This window comes from Natator depressus, chromosome 11 (genome assembly GCF_965152275.1).
Source record: "Natator depressus isolate rNatDep1 chromosome 11, rNatDep2.hap1, whole genome shotgun sequence".
Lineage (NCBI taxonomy): Eukaryota > Metazoa > Chordata > Testudines > Cheloniidae > Natator > Natator depressus.
The window spans coordinates 51,443,437-51,470,552 of NC_134244.1; the positions used below are offsets into that span (position 1 = coordinate 51,443,437).

Below are 27,116 nucleotides of genomic sequence, written 5' to 3' on the forward strand. Positions count from 1 at the left end.
CTGTTAGCCTCTTTGCTGTTCGCTGCTCAGCTGGTTCGCAGCTGACTGGCTTTTTTGTAACAGGCAGGCCCACTCAAGGCTCATTTGGAACAAAGCACTCCCAATTCACACTTTTCAAACAACCAATGTCTGCAATGTAGTCAGCTACAAATTGTGGGTTTCCTGCTGTGATACTTGTGCGGTTTGATGGGGTTTATATAAATTTGCCCTAGCTACAGCAATTCATGTTAATTTTGGAATGACTCTCCTTGGGTCTTACAATGTTATCTATTATTAAAATAGAGAGAAAGGACAAGGTAAGACAAAAAGTAAAGGGGACATCCTCACAGTGATCTCACTGACTTTGGCTAAAAGCCCTGACAAAATCCCACAGATTTGTGGGAAAATTCTGTGCAAATGTTGCCAAATCATAGAATCATAGACTATCAGGGTTGGAAGGGACCTCAGGAGGTCATCTAGTCCAACCCCCTGCTCAAAGCAGGACCAATCCCCAACTAAATCATCCCAGCCAGGGCTTTGTCAAATTTCCCTCTGGTTTCTGTTGACCCTCCCTGTTGGTAAAAATATGATCCAGTACCTATGAAAGTCAACGGACTTTCAATCAGTTTCAATTGGCATTGGATTAATCTCACTAAGCGTTGTGCATTATTTGCCTGATCCAAAACCCATTTGCTTCGCTGGGTTTTGGATTATAACCTATTAGTTAATGTCCATTGTCTTCGGTGGTAGCTATGGATGCTCTGAAATGAGGCCATAAGCCTTACCCAGTCACACAGGTCCTGATCCACAATGGTATTTAGAGACCCATTCCAGAAGGCAGCCTCTGAGCACACCTACTTGACTGGACCCCACACATGAGTCAAGTACAGTACAGGATTTTGCCTTCTATGTCTGTCTTCTGATGATTGGTAACCAAGGACACAAGCAGCTTACACACAGTACTGGCTGGATATATCAGGCCTCAGCAATGCTTAATGGGGGAACAAAAAGGTACATGAACTCTGATAATGATTTCTTGCTTTCTTGCTTTTTCACTTTTACATTTTTCCCATTAAACTTGTTTTTCAGTGTTTCATTCCTAGCCTCATTTTCTTCTTGTTTAAGTGAATTAGCAGAGAAAAGAACTAAGCACCTGGGCAACCCTGTGTAAGCAAAAAGGAGTACTTGTGGCATCTTAGAGACTAACCAATATATTTGAGCATAAGCTTTCATGAGCTACAGCTCACTTCATCAGATGCATACAAGTGAGCTGTAGCTCACGAAAGCTTATGCTCAAATAAAATGGTTAGTCTCTAAGGTGCCACAACTACTCCTTTTCTTTTTGCGAATACAGACTAACATGGCTGCTACTCTGAAACCTGTGTAAGCACTGAGCCTTGGTATTGTGGGAAGGGAAATCCTGTCTTTCCCTGACTATTCATAACAGGCAATTCCATTTTTGTTTCTGTGACCCAGCTCTAATGATAGCAGCGATGCGCTGTTGGACTTCCCTGGGGAGGTTGTAGGTTGCTGAAGTTGAGCTTTTATGCAAGGGGATTAGGACCACTAGCAACCCAAAAACTACATTTGCAAGGTTTGGTGAATGAACCACACACAAACGAAAATTGTTGGTGTTCACACACTTCTAGTTGTTACTTGATCACCAAGGCCTACAAATAGTAGTTTCCATGTTACCAATTTATGATGGTGGCATCTAGTGGTTAAACTAGGAAACCAGGACTCATTGTTCCTGGCTTTGCCACTGACTTACCATCGGGTTATTTAAATTCTCTGTGCCTTGCTTCAGCCATCTGTGTTGTGAGACCTAATTAGATGTTTGTAAAGAACATTGACCTACTCAGATGAAGCAAGGCACTGAAGTGCAAAACAATATACTACTATTAGTAATTATTAAAATAATAGGTTTAGCCAAGAAAAAGGAAGCTTTTAAAACCATGAACTCATATAACTTGTTTAACAAATACCCTTCTACAGGGTTCACTCCTTCATTTCTGCTGTCCATTTCTGGTAAAGGGCTATGAAATGAACACAGTTTTTTTCTAAACACTAATTAGAATCTTTCCTTTAATTTCTTTTTACACATTTGTGGTTCTTTCATTCTTAAGCTTTTGAGGCCTATCTTCTCAAATTATAGCACTAGTTCTAACCAATTTCTTTCTTTCTGTTCTTGCTTATACTAGGAAAAAAAGTTATTTTTTTAAACCCTAGTGTAGGCAAGTTATATGTTCACATATTAGGTGGACACCAGGGATTTATTCAAAATGTCAAAACCATGTCTGCAAAGGCTTAACCATGTGTGCAAGTAAGGATATTACTACCCTGCAATCAGGGGAGTGATTGCAGTTTGTGTAGACACACGCTGCAAGTCAGTGAAGAGTGGCAGCATGGACTTCAGTTTGGTTTGTACAAGTCCATATGAAACCACTGTGTAATTCAGCCCATGCTGAAATCTGTGCTGCTGAGCCTTCATTAGGTACTCATAATACTTAAATTAAAGCTAGATCAGGTATGTCTGCACATGCTGCAGTTACACCTCTGATTGTGGTATAGACATATCCTAGGCTCTAGGACAGAGGTGGGCAAACTACGGCCCAGGGGCCACATCCGGCCCTTCAGACATTTTAATCCAGCCCTTTAGTTCTCTCCCGGGAGCAGGGTCCGAGGCTTGCGCGGCTCCCAAAAGCAGCGGCATGTCCCCCCTTCAGCTCCTACGCGTTGGGGCAGCCAGGGGGCTCTGCATGCTGCCCCTTCCCCAAGTGCCACCTGCACAGCTCCCATTGGCCAGAAACGCTGGCCAATGGGAGCTGCAAGGGCAGTGCCTGTGGACAGGACAGTGTGCAGAGCTGCCTGGCTGCACCTCCGTGTAAGAGCTGGAGAGGGGACACGCTGCTGTTTCCAGGAGCTGCTTGAGGTAAGTGCCACCCGGACCCCTGCTGCTCTATGAGCTTCTTGGTCCCAGCCCAGAGCACTGTCCACCCCCAACCGCACCCCAGAGCCCACACCCCCCGCTGGAGCCCTCCCCTGGCACTCCCTGCCCCAGTCCAGAACCCTCTGCCACACCCTGAACTCCTCATTTCTGCCTGCACGCCAGAGCCCTGCACGCCAACCCCCAAGTTCGTGAGCATTCATGGCCCGCCATACAATTTCCATACTCGGATATGGCTCTTGGACCAAAAAGTTTGCCCATCCCTGCTCTAGGAGGCAGCTGTTTACAGCTCCCTAAGGGCAGCTTTTCTGATAAATCTGGATTCTCAAGGTGTGGGTTTCCCAAGCTTTACTGTATCGCAGCTCCCTTCCAGGAATTTTGAAACTTGATGGCCCCTCAAAACCAAGTACCATTTTTCCACCAACTCAAGACAACTCGCGCATGCTCAGTTACACCAAGGGGGTGGCCAAACGTATCACAGAGGCTTGACTTGTTACTGAGCAGGCCCGGAGAAGCTCGCGCATGCGTTGTCGCTCCACCGGCCCGGCTAGGTGGGCGTAGTTAGGGGCTTTGCGTGTAGTGCGACTGCGCAGTTCGGGGCGTTTGAAGGAAGTAGTCGGCCCCAACCGCACGCGGTGGGATTAGAGAAGCGCCAGCCAGTGTGCGTGAGTTTCCGCGCTTGTCACCCCGGCAACGGGACGCGTAAGGACGGGAATGTCGGGCCGGGAGCCGCGGAGAGAGGAGGAGGGGGCGAAGCTGCACCAGAAGGACGAGCTAACCCGAAAGGTGGGGGCAGGGCGGGGCGGGGCGCGAATCTCACTCCCGCACACGGCCCTCGCGAGACCGGAGGTTCCGGCCTCTGCAGAATAGATGCGGGTCCAGTGCCGGTTGGGGTCCGTGCGGGAGGAGTGGGGCCCCCTGCCGGCTGGGCGCAGCGCGGCCCAGTGGGGGCACCAGCCTGGTCTCCTCCTGCTTATTTGGCTTCATCGCTACAAGAGCGTTCGCGGTGTGATGTCACGCTGCAAGGTCTAACGTCATAATGCCGCGACAGCGAATCAGGATGTTACATTGGCCCTGAACACACTTTCTGGGACATCGTGTGGCGTTGAGCGCTTGCTGTGAAAATGGGGGTGCAGGGCGGCAGGAGTATAAGGGTGATGACTTTATTTTTACCCGCCAGAAAAAAATTAGAGATTCAGTACCACGAAAAAGCAGAGATTTTTGGCTTTTTTAATTTTCACAGTAGAGAAACTTCCACCATAATTTGGCCCTAATAAATGGCCAAAGTGGCAGGGCTAAATGGAGATGTCGGTAGATCTACTTTGTCATGCCTAGTATTGATCACTCCAAGCTTGAGATACATGGTCAGGGAATTGTGGGTTATTTTATGCTACAGCTACTTATCCCATACATGCTCCATGGAGACATAAAATATTTTAGCCTCTGGAGTTGTCATTCTGGTATTCTTCACAAACACTAAATATTTACTGTCGAGACAGTAGTGTCATCAGTCTGTAAGTCTGGTAAATCCCAAGGAACCTCCTCCATTTTCCTTTTGTAAATGTGCTGCTTCTCCATGTCCTCGGTGGAGGATATTGGTGTAAAATGTGTGCTTTGGTTTGAGTGCCTGAGAGTCTGGAAATGAGATCAAAGGTAGATTTATGCCAACTTTTGACTTCCAAATTCTGGAACCAGTTAAGGTACTGTTCAGTCCATGGCATAAATAGAGGAGATGCTGTGCTGTTCTAGTTTATGTCCAGTTGCCTGTGGCCCTAAGGGACATTCTTGCAGCTTGTAATAGCTGAAGTGTAGAGGTTCTTTGGTCTTTTTTCCAACAGTGACCTCTATATCGGGGAAAGAAGGTGTGGGCAGCTCTGCACTTCAAGGATTCCCCCTGCCCTTGAGATGTTCCCAGGAAATTGACAAAATTGGCTTCACAGTTCTTTGCACTGTTGCGTGCTTCAGGGTGACAAAGAAGTTAGAAAAATCCTGAAGAGACCCATTTTTTCCCCCTGGAAAGAAGAAGATCCCACAAAACAGATTTTTCATATGCTGTTGTTCCATTAACCTCGGTGAAATTCTTCTGATTTATACCAGAATAATTCAGAATCTAGTTCCTAGCCTGTTGATTACAAAACATACCATATTTGCCTACATAGTAATCCCATCTACAAGAGTAGTAGGTTTTATTAGGGTCTGGTGGAAAGCTCATTGAAAGCAATAGAAAGACTCCCATTCATTTCAGTAGGCTTTGGAATCAGGCCCTAGATGTGTAGTACTGATCACATGCAATTGTGGAGAAAAAGATGCAGATCGTATACAAATTACCTCCCTTCTAAAGCAGGTATTTGAAAATATGATTTACTCCCTCCTGGTTTGCTGGCTCAGACTTCTACAGATACCTAGTTTTCAGATCAAATTAATTTCAGAAAAATTTACTTCGGCTTCTATTAGTCATATGCCCCAGCATATCTTACTGGTTATGTTTATATTGGCTATGGAAACATCATCTTTCATGTGTCAGTTTACTTTCCATTCTTTACTCCAGCACTTTTCTATCTGATTTCTCCTGGACCTTCAGAGTAAAGTAGATGCAAATGTTTGTCTATCTGAAAACATGGGTTGGAGTGTTAATAGTGGGTTATAACATACTGATTTACTTGTTATAAATCTAGAGTTCTGTTATGTTTTTCAGATTAAAGAGCAGAAAGTTGTAGTTGATGAGCTTTCCAACTTGAAGAAGAACCGGGTGAGTGATTACAAAGTGGTTTTTTAGCAATTCATTTTTTGCATTAGATAAATCGTCTTTGTCCAGCTTGTCCTCGTCCATCCCTTCACAAACGCAAGTCGATGCCACACCACTCTGTTTTATTACAAACACGTTCTTTCCATTTCTGGCCAAGAGTTTTGTTATGGGATCAGCCTAACGCATTTCCGGTCTGCCCAGTGGTCGCTTGTGGTCTCTGGGGATCCAGTCACTGATTCGGGTTGTCCACATATTGTCTTACCTGCGGACTACATGACCCGTCCATCTCCACTTTGCATTGTACATCGCCTGCACTACATCGGTCACCTCCATACGCCTTCTGATCTCCTCATTTGGTAGATGATCACAGAGCGATATCTTGCACATTCGCCTTTCCATTGCTCTCTGGGTGACAGTGAACTTTTCTTCCTCCACTTTCATTGTTGACCAGCTTTCCACTCCCTATATCATTGCTAACAGAGCAGTGGAGTTAAACAGTTCTTTCCTTTTCTTCATGGGCAGTTTATCATCCATTAGAGTTGTCTTTATTTTGTTGAAACTTTCCAGCCCCGCCTTTTTCGTGCTACTGCATTCCCCTTTGAATGTTCAGCTGCTGACCTAGATAAATATATTTGTCGACCTCCTCAATTACTTTCCCCTTCACAGCGATGATTCCTGCTTCGAATGCTCATTCTGCATCCACTTAGTTTTTGACGTGTTCACTTCCAACCTAATAGCATGCGACAGTATTTGCAGTTGCTGCAATTTGTTCTCTAGATAAAGGAAGGTGGGAAAGCATGAGAAAACAAATACAAACACTTCAAAATAGCTAATGCCCACTATGAGTGACATTTTTTAAGACAGCATTTAGTTGTTGTTATATTGATATTATTAACTTAGTTTACACACCTTGTCAAAGAAGATTTATTTTCCAGGAAGTGATCACATCCAGTTTTGTGGTAGTGATGGAGTGTAGCACATCCTAGATCAAAGTAAAACACTTGTGTGCCCCTTCCAACACATCTCAATGCTTCAAGCCAAAAAGAAGACAATTCCTACTGTACATTTTCTAAGTGGTGAGGGAATTACTCTCCATATTACATTCAGAACTAAGCTGTGCAGGAATTGGTTTTTATCAGGGGAAATACCAAATTTGGTGTCAAACTCATAATATTGTCACAGATTTTCTCAGATTTTGAAGGCAAAAGTTGTTTAAAGTTGCTTTAAAAAAATACAAAGAAGACCCTCTCTGCTGTTATCCTCCTCTGTGAACCCCTTGAGTTTTATGACCATTATGCAAGAATTGGTAGGTGAAGGGCTGTAGATAGAAATGAGAAAACAGATGTTATGTGCACTGATAAGCAAATAAATACTTTCCTTTTCTCTAAGGATAACTTATATTGGCTAAAACTCCAAGATAAAGATGTATATCCTACATGGAAGGGGAAATGTCTGCTTCCGCTTCAATATCTAAGAAAAGCAAAACAGCTTTCCATGGCTACTTCAAAATGATTGTGTTCTGATATTTATCAGTTTTTCTGTATGGTTATCAGTCTGATTAATCAGTGTCTAAAGTTCGTAAAAGAAAAATTAATTCAGTTTATCTTTGGATCAGCACAGTTTGTTTTGTCGTTAATCGTGTCCATGATGTGTGGGATTTTCAGAAGCCCTTACCATTGGCCTTGCTGCTTCCTTTGAAATAAGAGTGAGATTTACCATTCATTTTGAGGGGAGCAGAGTTAGGCCAATATTGAGCGTATGTGAAAATCCTACCTTATATGCACAAGTTAAAACCCTTTTAAAAATAAAGATAGAGTTAACTATATACAAATGTCATCTACAAAACATACATAAATGACCACGCTTTATTTTCAGAGAGATCTGATGCATTATCTACCAACTATCTAATTTCAACAGTGCACAGAAAAATTGACAATCAGTGTAAATGGACTTACATGTTCTTAAAAATAAATCGTTCAAGGTGCAGGTAAATTATACAGAAACATGTAAACAATTCCTGACAAAAGCAGAATTAGTTTGAGCCCTGGATAGCTCTGGACTGATAATGGGTCCATGTCAAATAAGATCAATTTTTCTCTTAGTACGCTTATTAGTGGACATGTTCACATCAGAGTTGGCACCATTGGCTGACTCATTGGCAGTTTCAGCAGAGAGTATGGAAGAGATGGAGGTTGGATACTGAGGCACATTGGAGGGGCAGTGTAAGAAAGCATGTACCTGCCACTTCTGGTACGAGTGTTCTGTGGATAGAGGACTTCAGTCTCCAGGACTCTCCATCTGAAGTTTCACAAACACACAAATTCCCCCCGCTCCCTTTTTTTTTTTTTGTGGTGTATATAGTATGCCAATTGAGACTGCTATCTCATGTTTTGGTTAACTGTTTGGTTCTGATAGGATTAAATGCGCAGTAGGTATGATATGAAATCACAAGCTTGTGCCACAAGTTTTGTCCCCTAGCACCATGACTGAATAGTTCAGTGTGGCTTTGTGTACTTTTTGTGAATATCATGGATACAACTTGATAAAGAATTGTCTTTATGGTGTAGTAGAACCTCGTTTTTACAAACCACCGGTTACATGAACCATTTTTCTTGATGGGACAAAGGGTCACAACAAAAGAGATGTCAATGAAGAACGAATCATCATCCCTTTATATTCTGATGCCTTCAGTGTGTTGAAATTGCTTTACAGTTTGAAAGACAAGAAAATAATGCAGTTGCATCATACTGCAACTTAGGCACTGTACCGACTAATTTTTTTATGTTCAATTTTATGAACTTTTTGACTTTCTGCACTCAGTCTCCAATTAGGTTGTAACACAGAGGCTCTGCTGTATATACAATTTATGTTGGGCCAAATCCTGTAGTTTTTAATCCATCTATTCTAAACTCTCACTGAAGCTTTGAGTGAGTAGGGACTCCAGGACTCTGTCAGTATAGATGGTAACCGTGTTCTGTTATACATTTTACAACTATCATATGTGTTGCAAAGAATTAACTTTTTAATATTTTTATCTTTATCCTACATTCTTTGTATCACGTACATGTATTTTTAGTACAATGCCTTTTAATGTAGTAAATTGATAGACACTTGCCTTTTAAAACAATGAGAATTTGTGTGTCCTTTTGGCGTCAGTACTTTCAGTAATGTCTTATCTAAATTGTTGATTAAAATGTCTAACTTGGCCTGATATTTGCCAATATCATGTTAGCCATTCATACACTTTAAGTATTCATAAATATGTTTACTTTCAGTTTAGTTTATATTTGAAATGGTGACACTTGACTCATCATATTTGAGGGAACAAGAATATAAAATAGCAGTAGGTAACAATGCTGTGGATGATAAAACAGTTGTCTTGATAACACGTTAGACTTCTGCTGTGGATTTGTTATTAACATTAACCTATCCTAATTTCCTCTTATTTTTCAGAAAGTTTATAAACAGCAACCCAATAGCAACATATTCTTTCTTGTAGACAGGACAGAAATGCTATCTGAATGCAAAAGTAAGTTCTTAACACACATTGCTTACCAATATTTAAAGGTGGTATTTGTAACTGTGTAGGATTTCCCATGCAGATCAAAATGAACAATCCTAATTTGTTTATTCAAAGCTGTATGATTGCTGTGTTTAATTTGTCTGGATAGGACAGAAGACTAAAGTAATCACAATGTTATGTATATGCGCGATAAAGTACTTAAAATGAAAAGCTGCCAGTCCTAAAAATGTAGGACGGGATGCCAGTAAAAATTATAGTAGACCTAGTGCCCAGTCCTCTGAATTGCTGAGCACCCTCAGCTCCTTTCAGGAAGCAATCAGCATCTTGCAGCATTTGGTCCCATATAGTAAGAATAAACCTGTCTGAAAGTAGCATGGGTTAAAGAAGAAAGGAAACTGAAGTTGAACTGGAAACCTTTGGGGGCTAGAGGAATGGACTTTGGGATTATGGAGGTGTGGAGGGTCGAGGATCTAGGATAGAAGCATCTGGAGATAAGGGAGAATGAGAGAGAGAGACTTGTTGGTTAAATAAAGACCAAGAAGCTTCAAGTAGATGAGAAATCTAGGGTCAGGTGTGGAATGAATTCCAAGATGTAAATGAACTCAGTAATTTCTGGATGGAACAAATGGTGCTTGCTCTTTGTTTCTTAGAGTGTTTTTAGCCAGTTTACACTGAGAAGGCTTTAGTTAAGATAGTTTATGCAGTAAAGTGCAAATCTTATATTGACAGCAGCTAGGAGTTCACCAGGTTCTGATATTGGTAAAAGTTTTATATATAAAAATGCAGTACAATAATAATGACTTAGATTAGAGAGAGAGATTGTAAACCCTTTGGGGCAGGGACTGTCTTTTTGTTCTATACCTGTACAGTATCCAGCACAATAGGGTCCTGGTCCATGACTGAAGCTCTTAGTCTTAGGCACTACAATAATACAAATAATCATTTTGGTACTTGATAAGTCAGGAGTTATAGTTAATAGCCCAATCAATGCAAATTTAATGACGTACAATTTCTAAAGTTCATGTATACAAAAATGTGCATTAACAATAAGAATATATATCTAAATTTGAATGTCTTTAAAGGGGAAAAAGCTGCAATGGGCTGATTTGTGCAATGGTACTGATGCATAACACTTTCATATTTTCTTGTTATATGTCTTTAAATTTGTGTTGATTGGACTGTTGGCTATAATTACTGACTTATCAGGAACCATTATTATTACTATTTATTATTTGTATTATCGTAGTGCCTAAGACACCCAATCATAGGACTGGAAGGAACCTCAAGAGGTCATGTAGTCCAGTCCCCTGCACTCATGGCATGACTCAGTATTATCTAGACCATCCCTGACAGGTGTTTGTCTAACCTGCTCTTAAAAATCTCCAAGGATGAAGATTCCACATCCTCCCTAGGGAATTTATTCCACCCTGACAGTTAGGAAGTTTTTCCTAATGTCCAACCTAAACCATCCTTGCCCATTGCTTCTTGTCCTATCTTCAGAGGTTAAGAACAACAATTTTTCTCCCTCCTCCTTGTAACAACCTTTTATGTACTTGAAAACTGTTATCATGTCCCATCTCAGTCTTCTCTTTTCCAGACTAAATAAACCCAGTTTGTTCAATCTTCCCTCTTTATTAAAGTCTACTGCTTCCCCCCATCCACAAGGCTTGTTTCCCTGTCAAAGAAAGGTATCAGGTTGGTTTGATACGATTTGTTCTTGACATATCCATGCTGACTGTTACTTATCACCTTACTATCTTCCAGGCGTTTGCAAATTGATTGCTTTATTATTTTCTCCATCTTTTTCCAGATACAGAAGTTAAGATAACTGGTCTGTAATTCCCCAGGTTGTGCTTATTTCCCTTTTCCAGTCTTCTGGAATCTCTCCCATCTTCCATGACTTTCCAAAGATAATCGCTAATGGCTCAGATATCTCCTCAATCAGTTCCTTGAGTATTCTAGAATGCATTTCATCAGGCCCTGGTGACTTGAAGACATCTAACTTGTCTAAGTAATTTTTAACTTGTTCTTTCCCATTTTAGCCTCTGATCCTACCTCATCTTCACTGACATTCACTATGTTAGATATCCAATCACCACCAACCTTCTTGGTGAACACCAAAACAAAGAAGTCATTAAGCACCTCTGCCATTTGCACATTTTCTGTTATTGTTTTTTCCCCCTCATTGAGTAATGGGCCTACCCTGTCCTTGGTCTTCCTCTTGCTTCTAATGTATTTGTAGAACGTTGCCTTGTTGCACTTTATGTCTCTAGCTAGTTTGATCTTGTTTTGTATCTTGGCCTTTCTAATTTTGTCCCTACATACCTGTGTTATTTGTTTATATTCATCCTTTGTAATTTGACCTAGTTTCCACTTTCTGTAGTATTCTTTTTTGAGTTTCCGATCATTGAAGATCTCCTGGTTAAGCCAGCGTGGTCTCTTGCCATACTTCCTATCTTTCCTATGCAGTGGGGTAGTTTGCTCTTGTGCTTTTAATAATGTCTCTTGAAAAACTGCCAACTGTCTTCCATTGTTTTTCCCCTTAGGTTTGCTTCTACTGGGATCTTACCTTCCAACTCCCTGAGTTTACTAAAGTCTGCCTTCTTGAAATCCATTGTCTTTATTTTGCTGTTCTCTCTCCTACCATTCTTTAAAATCATGAACTCTACCATTTCATGATCACTTTCACCCAAGCTGCCTTCCACTTTCAAAATCTCAACCAGGTCCTCCCTATTTGTTAAAATCAAATCTAGAACAGCCTCTCCCCAGTACCTTTCTCCACCTTCTGAAATAAAAAGTTGTCTCCAAGACATTGTCTACATTCCAAGAACTTGTTGGATAATCTGTGCCCTGCTGTGTTATTTTCCCAACAGATGTCTGGGTAGTTGAAGTCCCCTATTACCACCAAGTCCTGTGCTTGGATGATTTTGTTAGTTGCTTAAAAAAAGTCTCATCTACCTCTTCTTCCTGGTTAGGTGGTCTGTAGTACACCCCTACCGTGACATCACCCTTGTTTTTTACCCCTTTTATCCTTACCCAGAGACTTTCAGCAAGTCTGTCTCCTATTTCCATCTCAACCTTAGTCCAAGTGTATACATTTTTAATATATAAGGCACAGCTCCTCCCTTTTTTCCCTGCCTGTCCTTCCTGAGCAAACTGTATCCTTCGATACCAATATTCCAGTCATGCGTATTATCCCACCAAGTCTCTGTGATACCAATTATGTCATAGTTGTGTTTATTTACTAGCATTTTGAATTCTTCCTGTTTATTCCCCATACTTCTCGCATTGGTATACAGATCTAAGCTACTGATTTGATTTCCCCCACCATCAGTTCTGTCTTGTCTCTCTCTTATCCCTGCTATAACAACCCATGCTCCCCCCAAATCCCTTCTCTCCGGTCTCCATGTTTTTGACTTACCAGTGGGCTTTGGTCAACTGCCCCCTTCAAACCTAGTTTAAAGCGCTCCTCGCTAGGTTAGCTAGTCTGTATCCAAATATGCTCTTCCCCTTTCTCGATAGGTGGACCCCATCTCTGCTTAGCAGTCCTTCTTCCTAAAACTGCATCCCATGGTCAAGGAAGCCAAAGCCTTCCTGGTGACACCATCTTCACAGCCAGGCATTCACCTCCAGGATGCATCTGTCTCTGCCTGGACCCCTATCCTTGACCAGAAGGATCGAAGGGAAAACTGCTTGCGCTCCCAATTCCTTCACCCTTACTCCCAGAGCCCTGTAGTCACTTCTGATCTGCTGAGGGTCATACCTCGCAGTATCATTAGTGCCCACATGGATGAGTAGCATGGGGTAGTGGGGGAGCATGGGGATGATCCTCGACAATCTCTCCATAACATCTCTGATATGGGCCCCTGACAGGCAGCATACCTCCCAGATGCCATGTTAGGGTCATGAAGATCAATTGACTGAATTTCATTTTTCCTGTTTCATTAAACTTTGTGCACATATCATAGAAGGTTAGGGTTGGAAGGGACCTCAGGAGGTCATCTAGTCCAACCCCCTGCTTGAAGCAGGACCAATCCCCAGTTTTTGCCCCAGATCCCTAAATGGCCCCCTCAAGGATTGAACTCACAACCCTGGGTTTAGCAGGCCAATGCTCAAACCACTGAGCTATCCCCGGTGACAGATGGGTGCCTCCAACCCCCTCAGAAAAGAGTCACCAACCACCACTACACTACATTTTCTCCTGGGAGTGGTGGCTGCGATCCTCCCAGCCTTGGGGGTACATGGCTTCTCCTCCTCCACCTTTGGGGGTGATTCCTCATCTCTTGTTGCCCAGGCAGCATAAAGGTTTTCAGTCACCATGGTGGGTGGGTTGGGAGTAGGGATGGAGCACTGCCTGCTGCCAGAATTAACCAGGAGCTAGTGTCCTCCCTGTGACAGAGCCATATCCTCCTCCCTCGGTGGTGTGACAGCAGTCTTCTGTACCTGGATAGCTTCCTCAGTTTTGGGTGTCTCCCTATGAGTACTCCCAAGGAACTGGGCATGGATGTGCCTCAGCCTAGCCACCTCCTGTAGCTCTCCCACCTGCTTCCTGAGAGATTCCACCATCAGGCACCTTTCACACTGGATGGTCCCCCCCAGCCTGGCTTTCTGTGAGTGGGAAATGCAGGCCACAGTCTCTGCAGATCCACACCAGGATCTGCATAGAGGCATCCATGGTTAGGTTGTCTGCCTAGATACAGGCGTGGTGGAGGAGACAGGAGCAACGTTGGCACTGGCGATGCGGCCCTTCCTAACCATAGCGATTTTATTTAGTCTCCCTCCCACAAACCCCCTCTCAAACTCCCGTTTGCGGTCCCCTGTTCGTTAGCTCCCCTTGCTCACTTAGCCTCTGGCTTTTAAGGCCTTCATGGACCAGGACCCTATTGTGCTAGGCACGGTACAAATATAGAACAGAAAGACAGTCCCTGCCCTAAAGAGCTTGCTGTTTATCCCTCTAATTCATTATTATTCTACCACATTTATTGAATTTATTAAAAGAATTTTCAGTGATTATTTATTTCCTCTTTTCTTTTATGCAGACACATTAGATGACCTGAAGAGGGCACATCAGGAGATAGAAAATTCAGAGAAGACCAAAATCAGAAAATAGACCTTTTAAATTCTACATAGCAATGTGTGGTATTTGTTGTGTTGTCAGTTTGTCTGTTCAGCACACTATTGGTGGCTTCTTCAAAGATGATCTGCTGTGCAACCTAAGAAGAAGAGGACCTAACAGCAGCCAGCATCTGATAAAGACTGTGTCTGATCTCTCCTACCAGTGTTTGTTTTCTGGCCATATACTTCACCTGAGGGGACTGATGACTCCCCAGCCTCTGACAGACATTGATAACAATGTGTTTCTTTGGAATGGAGAAGTCTTCAATGGAATTCATGTAGGGACAGCAGAGAATGACACTGAAGTTATGTTTCATCATCTTTCATCATGTAGTAGTGAATCTGATATTTTGTCACTCTTCTCATCTGTTCAGGGTCCATGGTCTTTTATTTATTATCAAGAATCGAGACACTACTTGTGGTTTGGTAGGGATTATTTTGGTCGTCGTAGTTTGTTGTGGCAGTTTAATAATGAGCTAGACAGGGCTCTCTGTTTGTCGTCTGTAAGTGCTCTTTCTGAATCTGATAACCAATGGCAGGAAGTTCCAGCATCTGGAATTTACAAAATTGATCTCAAGGCATGTGCTATATCTGAGTCTTTGGTTTTAACATTCTATCCCTGGAAATACCATTCCAGAGAAAATGCAATAGAAGAAACATTCCTCAGTGGCTTGGATCAGATTTCAAAAGATTTACCTGCCTATGTGTCTCTTACGATGAGTGAGTCAAAACTTTCTCTAATAACACCAGTTGTTCCTTTGAATAGGACAGTTCCTGAAACTTCAGTTGGCTCTCATTGCCGTAATATTACTAATAGTACAGTTACTGTAGAAGATCTTCACCGATTTCTTGCAGAAGAGCACAAGAAGAAATTGGTCCAACAGCTTATTGATGTTTTAAGTGAAGCAGTAAAGAGACGTGTTTTATATCTGTTTAGAGATACAGGTCAGCTAACAGGAGAAATTCCGAGTATGCCTACCAAGAAAGCACATGTTGCAATATTGTTTTCTGGTGGTATTGATTCTATGCTTATTGCAACCCTAGCTGATCGACATATTCCTTCAGAGGAACCAATTGATCTTCTTAACGTAGCCTTCATGATTAAAGAACAGAGAATACAAAGCAAGCAGAAAAAACAACATGAATTGCATTCTTGTCAGGAATGCTGTAAAAAACTTGATACTACAATTGTTGATAACTTTTCTTGCTTCAATGTGCCTGACCGAATCACTGGCAGAGCAGGACTGGAAGAACTAGAGACTATTAATCCTTCAAGAACTTGGAATTTTGTGGAAATTAATGTTACACTTGAGGAACTGAAAACAGTGAGACAACAGCGCATACGCCACTTAGTTTATCCATTGGATACTGTTCTGGATGACAGCATTGGTTGTGCAGTTTGGTTTGCTTCCAGGGGAGAAGGTTTTATTACTACCCAGGGAGATGTAAAACCATATAAAAGTTCTGCAAAGGTATAAGATCTTCTTTGTCTTATAGTTGGTCAATAAAAATAAGTATAGTGCAGTTTAGCTTCAGTAGTCAGTAAAAAATTAATAAATATCCAAGCTCGCTGGAATACAAGTAGCAAGCATAAGTAAATTTTGCAGTTGTAATAAGTGTGCAACTGTCTGCAGTTCCAAAAATGCAGGACTCCTGCATTCAATTCCTTGGCATGGAATTATTCTATTCTGTAAGCTTGAGTATACAGCAGTAGAACTGGGAAAGGCAATAGTCTTCAGCCTGGAATATTCAATTTTTGAATTGACGTAGTAGAGAAGGATTGTACCATCAGATCTAGTTTAAACAGATTTGAAATATTTAAATCTGCAGAAAATTTAGTTAATCAGCATTGTTTTGTGCTGGTATCCCACATCCAGTAATTCCCACAATATCAATATTTGGGTTGGTATGTGACAAAACAAAATGCTATTATTATTGAGGGGTGAGGATTGGTTTTTGAAGGCTTCTGACATATTTTAAACAGTCATTTAAAGAGCAACTTTTCCTCTGTTTCCATCTGATATTTTTCTTGCCGTTTTGAAGGGGGCAACTTCTTGTAGTAATTTGATAGCTACTTCAAGAATTCTCTTCTTTCCTCCCACTTGTCTTTGGTAGTAAGCATGGAGAAAGGATGAATGTTTTTTAAAATGATGCTGCATATTTGGAGTTCACTTCTGCATCTGCTTTGAGATTTATACTATTTGCTGCCAGTTAATGGGGATGTTTTAAATGGTTGGAGTCAAATAATAGAGGATTTAGTGCACAGTTGAATGGATTTTGCTTTATTTTCAGATTGTGCTACAACCTGTGATGGCTTATGCATCAGAGTGGGTCACCTAAAGATGTGGATACTGGTTTTATTTTAGTTGTCTTTCAGGTGACGTGATTTACTTAGCAGTTTATATCTCAATTCTTCAAAAAGTTCAAATTATTTTTTCCCCCCAATAAACTGAAATGGTTTATTGTAACAGAGCAGGTTTTTTGTTTTTCTTTAATGAGTTAAAGCGTGAGTGTATACTGTTCAGGTCTGATCCTGCTCCAATTTAAATCAGGGTTCCCAGTGACTTCAATGGGAACAAGATCAGGATCTATAAAAATGAATAAATGCAGGCTTATTTTATTATGTTAATCTAAATGTGTTTGAATATATTTATTGGGTTTATTTTCAGATTTTTACAGTTGAATATTTTGGGAATCTATAACATTTTCCCCCTTTAAATAGAGTTCCTAGATAAATAATAAAATACCATTTTTATACTCTTCTGTAGGTTGTGCTTACAGGAATTGGAGCAGATGAGCAGCTTGCAGGATATTCCCGACATCGTGTTTGCTTCAAAAAATACGGTTTAGAGGGCTTGAATAAGGAACTAGGAATGGAACTGGCTCGCATTTCTTCTAGAAATCTTGGCCGGGATGACAGGATTATTGGAGATCATGGAAAAGAAGCAAGGTAGCACTGTTTTAACATGCAGCAAACAGTTTCAACTCAGAACTCCATTTCTAGCACTGCAATGGAATTTTAAATCAAAATTGTCTTTTCTTAATTTTTAAAAAATTCCATGAGGACATTTGTTTAGGGTGTGGGTGTGTGTACACAGACATTGGGCCTGTACTAATTTAAAGTCCTTAGAGTACCCCTTAAGAAGACATAGCAACTTGAAAATCACATTTCCACCTGAAAATTTTACTTCCAGTCTCATGTTAGTATGATGACGTTACCCTCAGAAGCACTCATTTGAGGTGCCCTCACCTGCACATTGTGATAGTTCTTGGGGTACCCAGGACTTTGAGCCACCTTGTTACCTCTCTGCCTCCAGCAAGAGAGAGACTTGTTGGTGCTTAACGCTTTGCAGTGTTATCAGCTCCCTGACACCTCCAGTCTGTTAGCCACCCAAACAATCTCCTCTGGACAATGCTAGCCCAGCCCCTCCCTTTGCTTTAACAATAGGTCCACTCCAGTCCCCAAACCGTTTTGAAGATTTTCCCTGTGATATCTTGCCCCTCTCACTGGCTACTCACAGAAATATCATGTTTGCTATCCCCCAGGGGACAGTGTATATATGAGGTTGTGTGATTCAACTGAGGATCAGCTCATATATATTATCACAGCACTGCAATATTATAGTGAAAACTTAAATTTATTATCAAAGGCTAAAATGTAAGAGACAGTGAGTAAGGGTAGTCCAGTCAGCAAGGTAACATTAAACTCAGTACACACTTTCTAGAGACTAAACTTAACTTTAACAGTCTAACCATCTGTCTAAAAGCAGTCTTATCTCTCCTAAATGTCCTTTACAGTGCTGCCAAGCAGGGCCGTTTTGGATCCCATTTTCATGAATGTGCCCAATTATTCCCTCACATGCAGGATAAAGTGATGTCTTTTTGCCTTCTCCTTGTATAACCAAAATTAATTGTTGGCCCCCAGAGTCAGGATGACCCCTACCTTCTCCCTACCCCGAGTTTTATTGCTTGGTGTGCTGACTTCGTGTTGCTTTCCTATTCTTCTGTTAACTTCAAATGCAAAACGGGCTTTCATTGTGTTGACTTACAAAGGCAGATGGGTGACTAAACATCCTTTTGTCTAGTAGAAACCTGTTTATCAACACTGCCTTGATTCAGACATTTTTAGGAACCTATTTTCAGTGAGTGAATGAGAGAGAGAGAGAGCGTGTGTGTACCCATTTCACAACTATATTAATGACCAGTGTGATCCTGGCATTCATTTAAGATCCTACATTACATCATTTGTGGATAAATACGATGAATGTGGTGTGATAGGTGTAGTGAGTTTGTGTGGCCTGTTGGGAGTTACTGTTACAGACAGGAGTTTTTATGGTCACACACTCTTTTCCCCAGGTTTAGCATAACAGAAACAGCAGCAGCAAAGTTGAAACTGAAGAGGCAGCAGACAGATATGTCCGGAAGGAGAGGCCTGAGCATTTTTGGTGGTGTTCTTGGCCCAAAAGACTTCTAAACCTCAGGAAGGGAGCAAAAATTTTTTTTAATCCATACATGCTGTTAGGTGTTCTTATAGAAACCTTATATTTCTTATATTTAGTTGACTTTGTCACTTTATAGGGGAACATCCATTGTTCTGCATAAAGCCTATGTAATCTGGCTTTGTATGGGGAACTACATATGGGGACTTTAGAGAATGCAATCCATACACTTCACCCACCACCTAGGCTGTGGGATTGCAATACATGCAGTTCCTTGCAGCCATTATTCCTGACTATGGAACAGCAGCTGCTGCCCTTCTACACCCCTCGACTAGAGTTCCTAACCATTAGATTGGTATAGCCTAGATCCAGTAGCCCCAATTTAATTTACACAGAAACAGAACATCTCCTTTCATGCCTGTTTGTCCCACCTAATGATCCCACCATTGGAGTTAAGTGATGGTGTGGAGGTTTTTGCATATTAACTCTGCACTGGGAAGAATTTCTTTCTGTATAGTAAACTGAAAAAATGGATCTTAGGGCACCAATCGTGATTTTGTGACTAGCAGAAAATGTGTAATATCTTGGGCTGGGGGGGAGTGACCTACAGAGTTATAAATCTATGATACATGTGAAAGGACCTTTAAGAAGGAAGTGCCCTTTTAGCAAGGTTAAAAACTGACAGCAGGCATTAACGATCTAAATTTTTGCGACTTGTTTTTCCCTTTAGAATGGTGTAACAGAATTTTCAGTGTAAATGTGTTTTGTCTGAGAGGTTAAAATTAGACACAGCACCAGAGTGTAGCTGTATACTAAGGTTAGGTTTTACAGTAGTTCAACATCTAAAGATCCTCTGATCTTGAAAAACATTCTATTTTATAAACAGTTCTGTACCTACATAATTTATGTTTTCTCTCTTTCAAGTATCTTTATTGGTGGTGACTAGAGAGCTATGCATAAAAACAGAATTTCTGTCATTTGCTCCTATTTAAGTACAAATTATTTTTCTTGGGCAAGACTTTTAAAACTTCCAATCAGATAAGTTTAAATGAAGTTTCTTATGGATGTGTATTGCTGTTTCAGTCTTTCATTTCCTCAAGACTCCACAACACTTCTGTTTTTCTCACAACATGTTAGCATCAAGATTTATGTTGCATCTCCTTCTAGGAATGGATATTGACTTGAAAGTCCAAATTTTCTACAGATCAGAATAGTGTGAATTGAGTATTCTAAGGGCAGTTATCTCGTACACTACACATTTGTTTATGAGTTTAAACCCTGTCAAGGTAACAGTTTTTCATAATATTATTTTCTGTTTAGATTTCCTTTCCTTGATGAAGATGTTGTTTCATTTCTTAACTCTCTGCCTGTTTTGGAAAAAGCAGACTTGACTCTGCCTCGAGGAATTGGTGAGAAATTACTTTTGCGCCTTGCAGCTAAGGAGCTTGGCCTCACAGCCTCTACTATTCTGCCAAAGAGGGCCATGCAGTTTGGATCCCGGATTGCAAAAATGGAAAACAGCAAAGAAAAGGCATCTGATAAATGCAGCAGACTTCAGTCAGTTTCAGTAGACTAACTTGTGATGCTGCAATTGAAGGTTTGTTCACGACACATCTTACGAGAAACTTATGGTTTAAAATTTTGTATATTATGTGGATATTCAATAAAATCCTCAACATTTTAGAATTGTGTTTTATCTACTGGTTTTAATCAGTTTATCTGTAATTACACCTTGCATTTGGCCTAATGAAGAACTACTGTATTATTCAATCTGGTCTACCAGAGCACGACTGCCGTGGGTGGAAGCAGAGGCAGGGGCTCCACAGAAAAACAACAGATTCAGGCTGTATTTTTTTTTTTTTTAACTAATTTTCACAGGGCTCGAGGGAAATACTTTTGAATCCACCCCACTTGACCACAGTATGAAGCTAGTATATAACATTAACTCAACAAAAAATGTCATCTCTTGGGGTTATCATGTGCATTTACTTACAGTTGAAGAAGGAAAACCTACTGTACATCACATACATTCTACCCTTTTACCAATATTGCATTGTACATTTGAAATGTACTCTACATTTAACATTTTAATCGTGTTAGTATTATATATTTTAAAAATGAAACTCATTCTTATAAGAAATTCTTAGTTCAGGATTCTAAAAAGTCCATGTCAGAACAGTGATTGTTAGAGAAAAGTCAAGATTTAATACAACAAGTAATATAATTCTCATCTAGTTTATAATATGTAGAGATCTGGAAGATACTCATAAAATGAATGTCTATATCACTATTGTTTAGCAGTGGTGTGTTGGTAAGAAAGTAATTTTAACAGTGTATATAATACAAATCCTCATTGTTTCTTCCATTGTCACTTTTTTTTTTTCAGTGACGGCTATCCTGATTAGGATAGAATGTCAAGCAGAAATGAGAAAGTGACCATAGATACTTGTGGAAAGGGAAGACCTGAAATTCAAAAAGGGAAGAGAGGGGTGACAATTTTTAAACCATGTGTTAAATGTGTCTCCCTGTCCCCTGAACTGTACATAAATTAATGACAGGTTTCAGAGTAGTAGCCGTGTTAGTCTGTATTCGCAAAAAGAAAAGGAGTACTTGTGGCACCTTCGAGACTAACAAATTTATTTGAGCATAAGCTTTCATGGAAGTGAGCTGTAGCTCACGAAAGCTTATGCTCAAATAAATTTGTTAGTCTCTAAGGTGCCACAAGTACTCCTTTTCTTTCTGTACATAAATTAAGGCTGTGTGATAGAGTATATACCCCATCCTGGCTCTGAAAGATGCCAGTTACCATCTGGCTGCACCTGAAGGGTGGACCAGGCCTAATTAAAGGTGCAGCCCAGCTGGGGAAGGATGACTATAAAGAAAGGAAACACAGTATGAGAAGGACTGTAGGGAAGGAACTGTGTATTTCCTCTCTGGGGAGTGGAAAGTGGGAGGCTTAAGGAAGACACCTAGGGGCAGATTTGATTTTTGGATTGGGAAGTCTGGGAAGAGGTGAGGGAGATCTAATAAATGGGCAGGATCAGGACTTCAAGGAAAAGAGTCTAGGGAAGTATTCAGTGGAGGAATAGAGCAAGGGAAACTTAGAGGCGTGAAAGGTTAAGATGGAAAAAGTTGGTTTAGGATTTTATTGGGGGATTAAGAGTCCTAGGAATCCCAGCCCTGAAAAAAGGCTGAATTTAGAGGTTGTGGAGATGCCTGCTGACAGGCTATAGTAGGAAGAAGGCCAGGGAGGCAGCAGCAAGGAGTCTGAAGAATGCTGGTTATAGGATCCTTGGACGGGAGCCCCATATAATGGGAGAGCTTTCGTTCCCCTCCTAGCCACTGGGGAAGGGTGTGAATGTGACTCCCTGCTCCAGTGTAGGGGGTAAGATTTTAAAGCCCTGAGAAGAGTTGAAGGTAGAAGATCAGAATAAGGACAGGGCCCGTTATTGGTGGTCTCTGTCACCTTAGAATCAGTGGGATTAAACATGAGGGAGCCAGAGATTTGAGTCCTGAGAGGATGCTCGCAGTGCTGGAATAGCTGCGAGCCAAAAAGCAGTAGATGAGGAGAGCCTGCTGGGCCACGCCTAGCTACCAGGGCGGGCTTGTGGGCAGGGCTGTGGGAGCGCTAAGTGTAGTGACTCCAGTTTACGTGTCCTGCTACCGGTCTTATAGTAGATCCCTGCTTAACAGGATCCCTGCATTCAGTGAGTCACTGAGCCACAGTTATTCCTGCTGCCACTTGTTTAATTTCATCAGAGATTAATTGGAGTGATGTGTGATCAGGAATAAATTATTCCTAACGTTTCTGTTAGTCACAAGGCCAACGTCCCCCCTCTGAGGGAGGCTGGCGGAGGCAGTTCGCAGGGTACGGATTCAATCAGAAGCGGGCAGAAGGTGGTGCCCTGATTTTAGGAGATTGCACTGGCAGCTTCCCGGGTGTCTGTGATGTCCCCGCCCCACTGCACGAAATGGACAAGCCTGCACTAGCCGCAGCCCCCGCTGTAATACGGAGCCCTGCGCTGGGCCTGGTGCGCAGCCTCGGCTCTCGCGCGTTCTCCCTCGCCGGAACACGCGAGCTGCGCTTCGGCCGCGGGCGCGGCCAGCCCGTCGTGCACGGCGCCCCCTGCGGGGGTTGCCAAGGCGAAGCGGCGGCGGCGTCCCGCGTTGCTAACGACCCCGCCAGGCCAGGCGCCGCGCGCTTCTCCCTGTTGGGCCGCGGGACCTCCTCCTTTCACACGCCCCCGCCGCGACCGGCCAGCGCGGAGCCCCACCTCCCGGGCGGCCCCCTATGGAAGGAGGGACTTGGCGGCTTCTCCCACCTCGCCGCTAGGCAGGTGAGCCGGAGAGCGCGGGCGGGAGCCGGCTGTGGGACCCCGGGAGCGCCGCTCTGTGCTGGGGACGGTGCTGTCTGTGTCCCTGGAGGCAGGGGTTGCCAACAGATACCTCATTAAGGCACCCAGATGTCTCCAAATTGGTTGCTTTTTTACCCAGTGCCTCACTGGCCTGTGGAACTCATTGCCACACGATGATGGCGACCAAGAGTTTAACAGGATTCCAACAACAGTTCAGTGTTTGTGTGGATACCAGTGGCTGTAGTTATAATAGTGAACAGTACCAATAAACACATTTTAGAAGGTGTATAAATCTCCAAGCTTCCACACATTAGCCAATTTCTAACTGTTGAGGGTTAGAAGGAAATTTCCCTGGGAGCAGATTATCGCGTGATGTTTGCTTCAAAGTTTCTTGCACCTTCCTCTGAAGGAGGTGGTACTGGTCACAGCTGGAGACAGTATATTGGATTAGTGGTCTGATGCAGTGTGGCAATTCCTATGCTTTATGTTTTCTTTAATCTTTCTGTTACTGTATTTATTTTTAAAGGTTACTTGCAACGATAGTAAATTCAAAATCATAAATTGAAATGTGATTTTTTTTTCCCAAGAGCAGATTTTCTTTAGAAGTCATGCCCTCCCCCCTAATTTTTAGAAGACTATTAAAGATAGTTTTGTCACTCCAAGGCCCTGCTAGAATTACACTGCTGTACGTATTGGGATCTAAGGTTTCAGAGTAACAGCCGTGTTAGTCTGTATTCGCAAAAAGAAAAGGAGTACTTGTGGCACCTTAGAGACTAACAAATGTATTTGAACATAAGCTTTCGTGAGCTACAGCTCACGATGAAGTGGGCTGTAGCTCACAAAAGCTTATGCTCAAATAAATTTGTTAGTCTCTAAGGTGCCACAAGTACTCCTTTTCTAATTTTGATCTAAATAATCTCTTATTTTTTCAGTAGGTGGTTCTAGAGCTTCTGCACTTCCAAAATTAACATTTCACCACTTGCTAGGTTTTCTGGGTGTAGGATTTCTCTTTTTGGATGCTCAAGTGACTGTCTATCTGTGATTCTGGGTTCTGTGTAAGACAGGACTTATGTCCTGAATATGCAGGGAGTTATGATTCCATAAACAGCTTGAGTGAGCAATACCCTACAGGAAGAAGGATTAGCATGTAGAAAGTGAGAGTTCAAAGGACAATGTGGGAATGAGTGGTTTCTTGTAGTATTCAAGCCCTGAGTAGGAAGAAGAGGAGAAATGATACATTTCTTTTACATCATGCAAACCTGGTGGTCCTGTTTATGAGATACATAATAATGTACACCTTGGGTACTAAATGGTGTTTAGTGTTTGCTCTGTATTAGAAAACACCGTGTGACGATTTGAGAATTTATTTGTAGGTGTCCCGTGCATTACAAGTAAAGACATAGTCCCTGCCCTATAGGGTAATCTGAAAGAAAGAAATTTAAAATGTTGACATTTAAATTATCATTACTAGACTTCAGCTTCAACAACCATTTCAGAGTGATGGGGCAGTCACACTCGCTCACAGCTATTGTTTCAGGCTTTCTGTAAATAGCAATACATTGATTTGTACTTTTTCACAATTGAAGGTTGTTTTTCCAGCCATAAGGGTCATAGTGTTTTTTTAAAATGACATCTTAGATTCTAAAGCACAAAATGCCTGGCTCCATGAATACGTTTTTTTTTTTAAGTTCACTTGGTTATTGCAAGCTGGCCCAATCCAGTCCTTGGATATCCTAGGCATAATGAAGTTCTTGGTTCAAGGAAAATAACATTTTCAAAGATGCGTTGCCTTGAAATAGCTTGGAACACCTCATGTATGCTGTAGTATATTTTAATCTTGTTATTAAAGAAACTCATTTTTCTTACAAATATTAATACCTAATTACATAACTATTATACTTGTTTGTCTTATCTTTCTTTAAGTATTTAATTTTAAACACTGCAGAAAGGAACTATTGAAGAATGCTGAGGTCTGGCAAAAAAACATTACCTAGAAATGAACAAGCAGATGAGACAACCTACTTAGCAAATTTAGCAGTACAGAGAAATGCCAGTGCCTTCTTTGACAAATTTGACCGAAGTGAGTTACAGGAATTACTTACCACTACCTCATGTAGCTGGCTGGCTTCTAAAGATGACCTATGCCAGCCATTAGAACTTCCCAGTGGACTTATGGGTCAGCTAAAAAACATAAGTTTCCCGACTGCAATTTTGCTAGCACCAGTGATGCCAGATGTACCTTTGGACTGTAAAGAAGTTCATCAGATTGTGAGAGAATTGGCTGTAGGAATTTACTGTTTAAACCAAATTCCTTCCATCAGCTTAGATTCCAATTATGATCACAGCACTTCTTGTCAGCTTCCTCCAGCGTACATTGACACCAGAATTGGACAAATTTTGATAAGTGTTGACTACATGTTAAAAGCACTGTGGCATGGTGTGTATATGCCCAAAGAGAAACGTGTCAGGTTCTCTGAATTGTGGCGCTCCGGTATGGATATTGATATGGATGGGAATCCTCAAACAGAAAAAAATATTTTTTCAGAGTTTTGTTCAGCCGGTGAGTAAAAAACAAGTTATTTCCTGCTGGTCTTTTCAGCCGTTATAACCCATTTAAAGAAAAATAATCTTACAAGTGATAAATACTTAACATATTCCTAAGAGCTAGGTGTCATTATTTGAAAAAACAGGAGATTGCTGGACAATATGAAAAGTCATCAAGTTGTAAATGAAAAGAGAAACACTTCAAAGATCATTTTTTCAAAATGATGTTGAGGCACATATATTAAGAGGCCAGACTTTCAAAAGTGGTCAACACTCTGCAGTTTCCTTTCAGGAAAGTTAGAGCTGCAGGGTGCTGAACCCTTCTGAAAATGTGGCCCTAAATACTTGGAAAAAAGTTTGTATGTATTTTTTTTACAAAGGGGTTTTTTAGATCACAAACGTTGGCTTTATTATTAAGATTTAATATTAGCTACTCTTTTAATATATAACAAATAAGGCTTGGCTAAAATAAAAAAAAAAATCTTCTAAACAAAAGACAAAAAGCACCTGAGAGAAATCCTGTGGCTCTCACAAATATATCTCAAGAACAGCTGATGGTAGAGATTGGTAATGAAATATAGAACCAGGTCACTGGTTAAAATCCAGCTCAGTTTTGTATTGATTTAATGCGGCTCTCAACCTTTCCAGACTACTGTACCCCTTTCCAGGGTCTGATCTGTCTTGCATACCCCCAAGTTTCACCTCCCTTAAAAACTACAGTACATGCTTACAAAATCAGACATAAAAATACAAGTGTCGCAGTGCACTATTACTGAAAAATTGCTTGCATTATCATTTTTACCAAATAATTATAAAATAAATCAAATGGAATATAAATATCATACTTACATTTCAGTTTATAGAATATAGAGCAGTATAAACAAGTCATTGTCTGTATGAAATTTTAGTTTGTACTGACTTTGCTAGTGCTTTTAATGTAGCCTGTTGTAAAACTAGGCAAATATCTAGATGACTTGGTGTACCCCCTAGAACAGTGGTTCTCAAAGCCAGTCCGCTGCTTGTTCAGGGAAAGCCCCTGGTGGGCCGGACCGGTTTGTTTACCTGCTGCGTCTGCAGGTTCGGCCAATCGCGGCTCCCACTGGCCGTGGTTCGCTGCTCCAGGCCAATAGGGGCTGCGGGAAGGGCAGCCAGCACATCCCTTGGCCCGCACTGCTTTCCACAGCCCCCATTGGCCTGGAGCGGCGAATTGCAGCCAGTGGGAGCCGCGATCGCTGAACCTGCAGACGCGGCAGGTAAACAAACTGGTCCGGCGCGCCAGGGGCTTTCCCTGAACAAGTGGTGGACCGGCTTTGAGAACCACTGTCCTAGAAGACCTCTGCCTACGCCTGGGGGTCCACGTACCCCTGGCTGAGAACCACTGATTTAATGTCATTACTCTTTGGTGGCTTATGAGAAATTAGTTGGTGTCCTTAATCAAGTTCCTAGTGACAGGTATACATATTACAAA

General features: G+C 41.6%; 2 protein-coding genes across 3 annotated transcripts in view; both read left to right on the top strand.

Annotated features, from left to right (window-relative positions):
- The first annotated feature begins 3,460 nt into the window (after positions 1-3,460).
- Positions 3,461-20,381, top strand: ASNSD1 (asparagine synthetase domain containing 1). Of its 2 annotated transcripts, none has more exons than XM_074967767.1 (6): positions 3,461-3,712; positions 5,622-5,675; positions 9,126-9,201; positions 14,235-15,782; positions 17,079-17,260; positions 20,070-20,381. In XM_074967767.1, exons 4-6 carry the CDS (start codon positions 14,328-14,330, stop codon positions 20,323-20,325), a joined length of 1,893 nt encoding a protein of 630 aa, XP_074823868.1. In that variant the 5' UTR covers positions 3,461-3,712; positions 5,622-5,675; positions 9,126-9,201; positions 14,235-14,327; the 3' UTR covers positions 20,326-20,381. The 2 variants fall into 2 exon arrangements, with proteins under 2 accessions (XP_074823868.1, XP_074823869.1); XM_074967768.1 differs by lacking the exon at positions 3,461-3,712 and adding an exon at positions 3,834-4,080.
- A 2,543-nt stretch (positions 20,382-22,924) lies between these two features.
- Positions 22,925-27,116, top strand: part of ANKAR (ankyrin and armadillo repeat containing) — a 49,150-nt gene continuing 44,958 nt past the window's right edge. Inside the window, exons 1-2 of the mRNA XM_074967766.1 lie at positions 22,925-23,086; positions 25,028-25,664. Of these exons, the coding sequence (XP_074823867.1) occupies positions 25,067-25,664 (598 nt within the window). The 5' untranslated portion in view covers positions 22,925-23,086; positions 25,028-25,066. The remainder of the gene's footprint in view (positions 23,087-25,027; positions 25,665-27,116) is intronic.

Bases quoted from the DNA above. Each gene is read 5' to 3' on its own strand.
- ASNSD1 (XM_074967767.1), top strand. From the start codon at position 14,328: ATGTGTGGTATTTGTTGTGTTGTCAGTTTGTCTGTTCAGCACACTATT. The intron at 15,783-17,078 runs GTATAAGATCTT...ACTCTTCTGTAG, and splicing joins CATATAAAAGTTCTGCAAAG to GTTGTGCTTACAGGAATTGG. The intron at 17,261-20,069 runs GTAGCACTGTTT...TTTTCTGTTTAG, and splicing joins GATCATGGAAAAGAAGCAAG to ATTTCCTTTCCTTGATGAAG.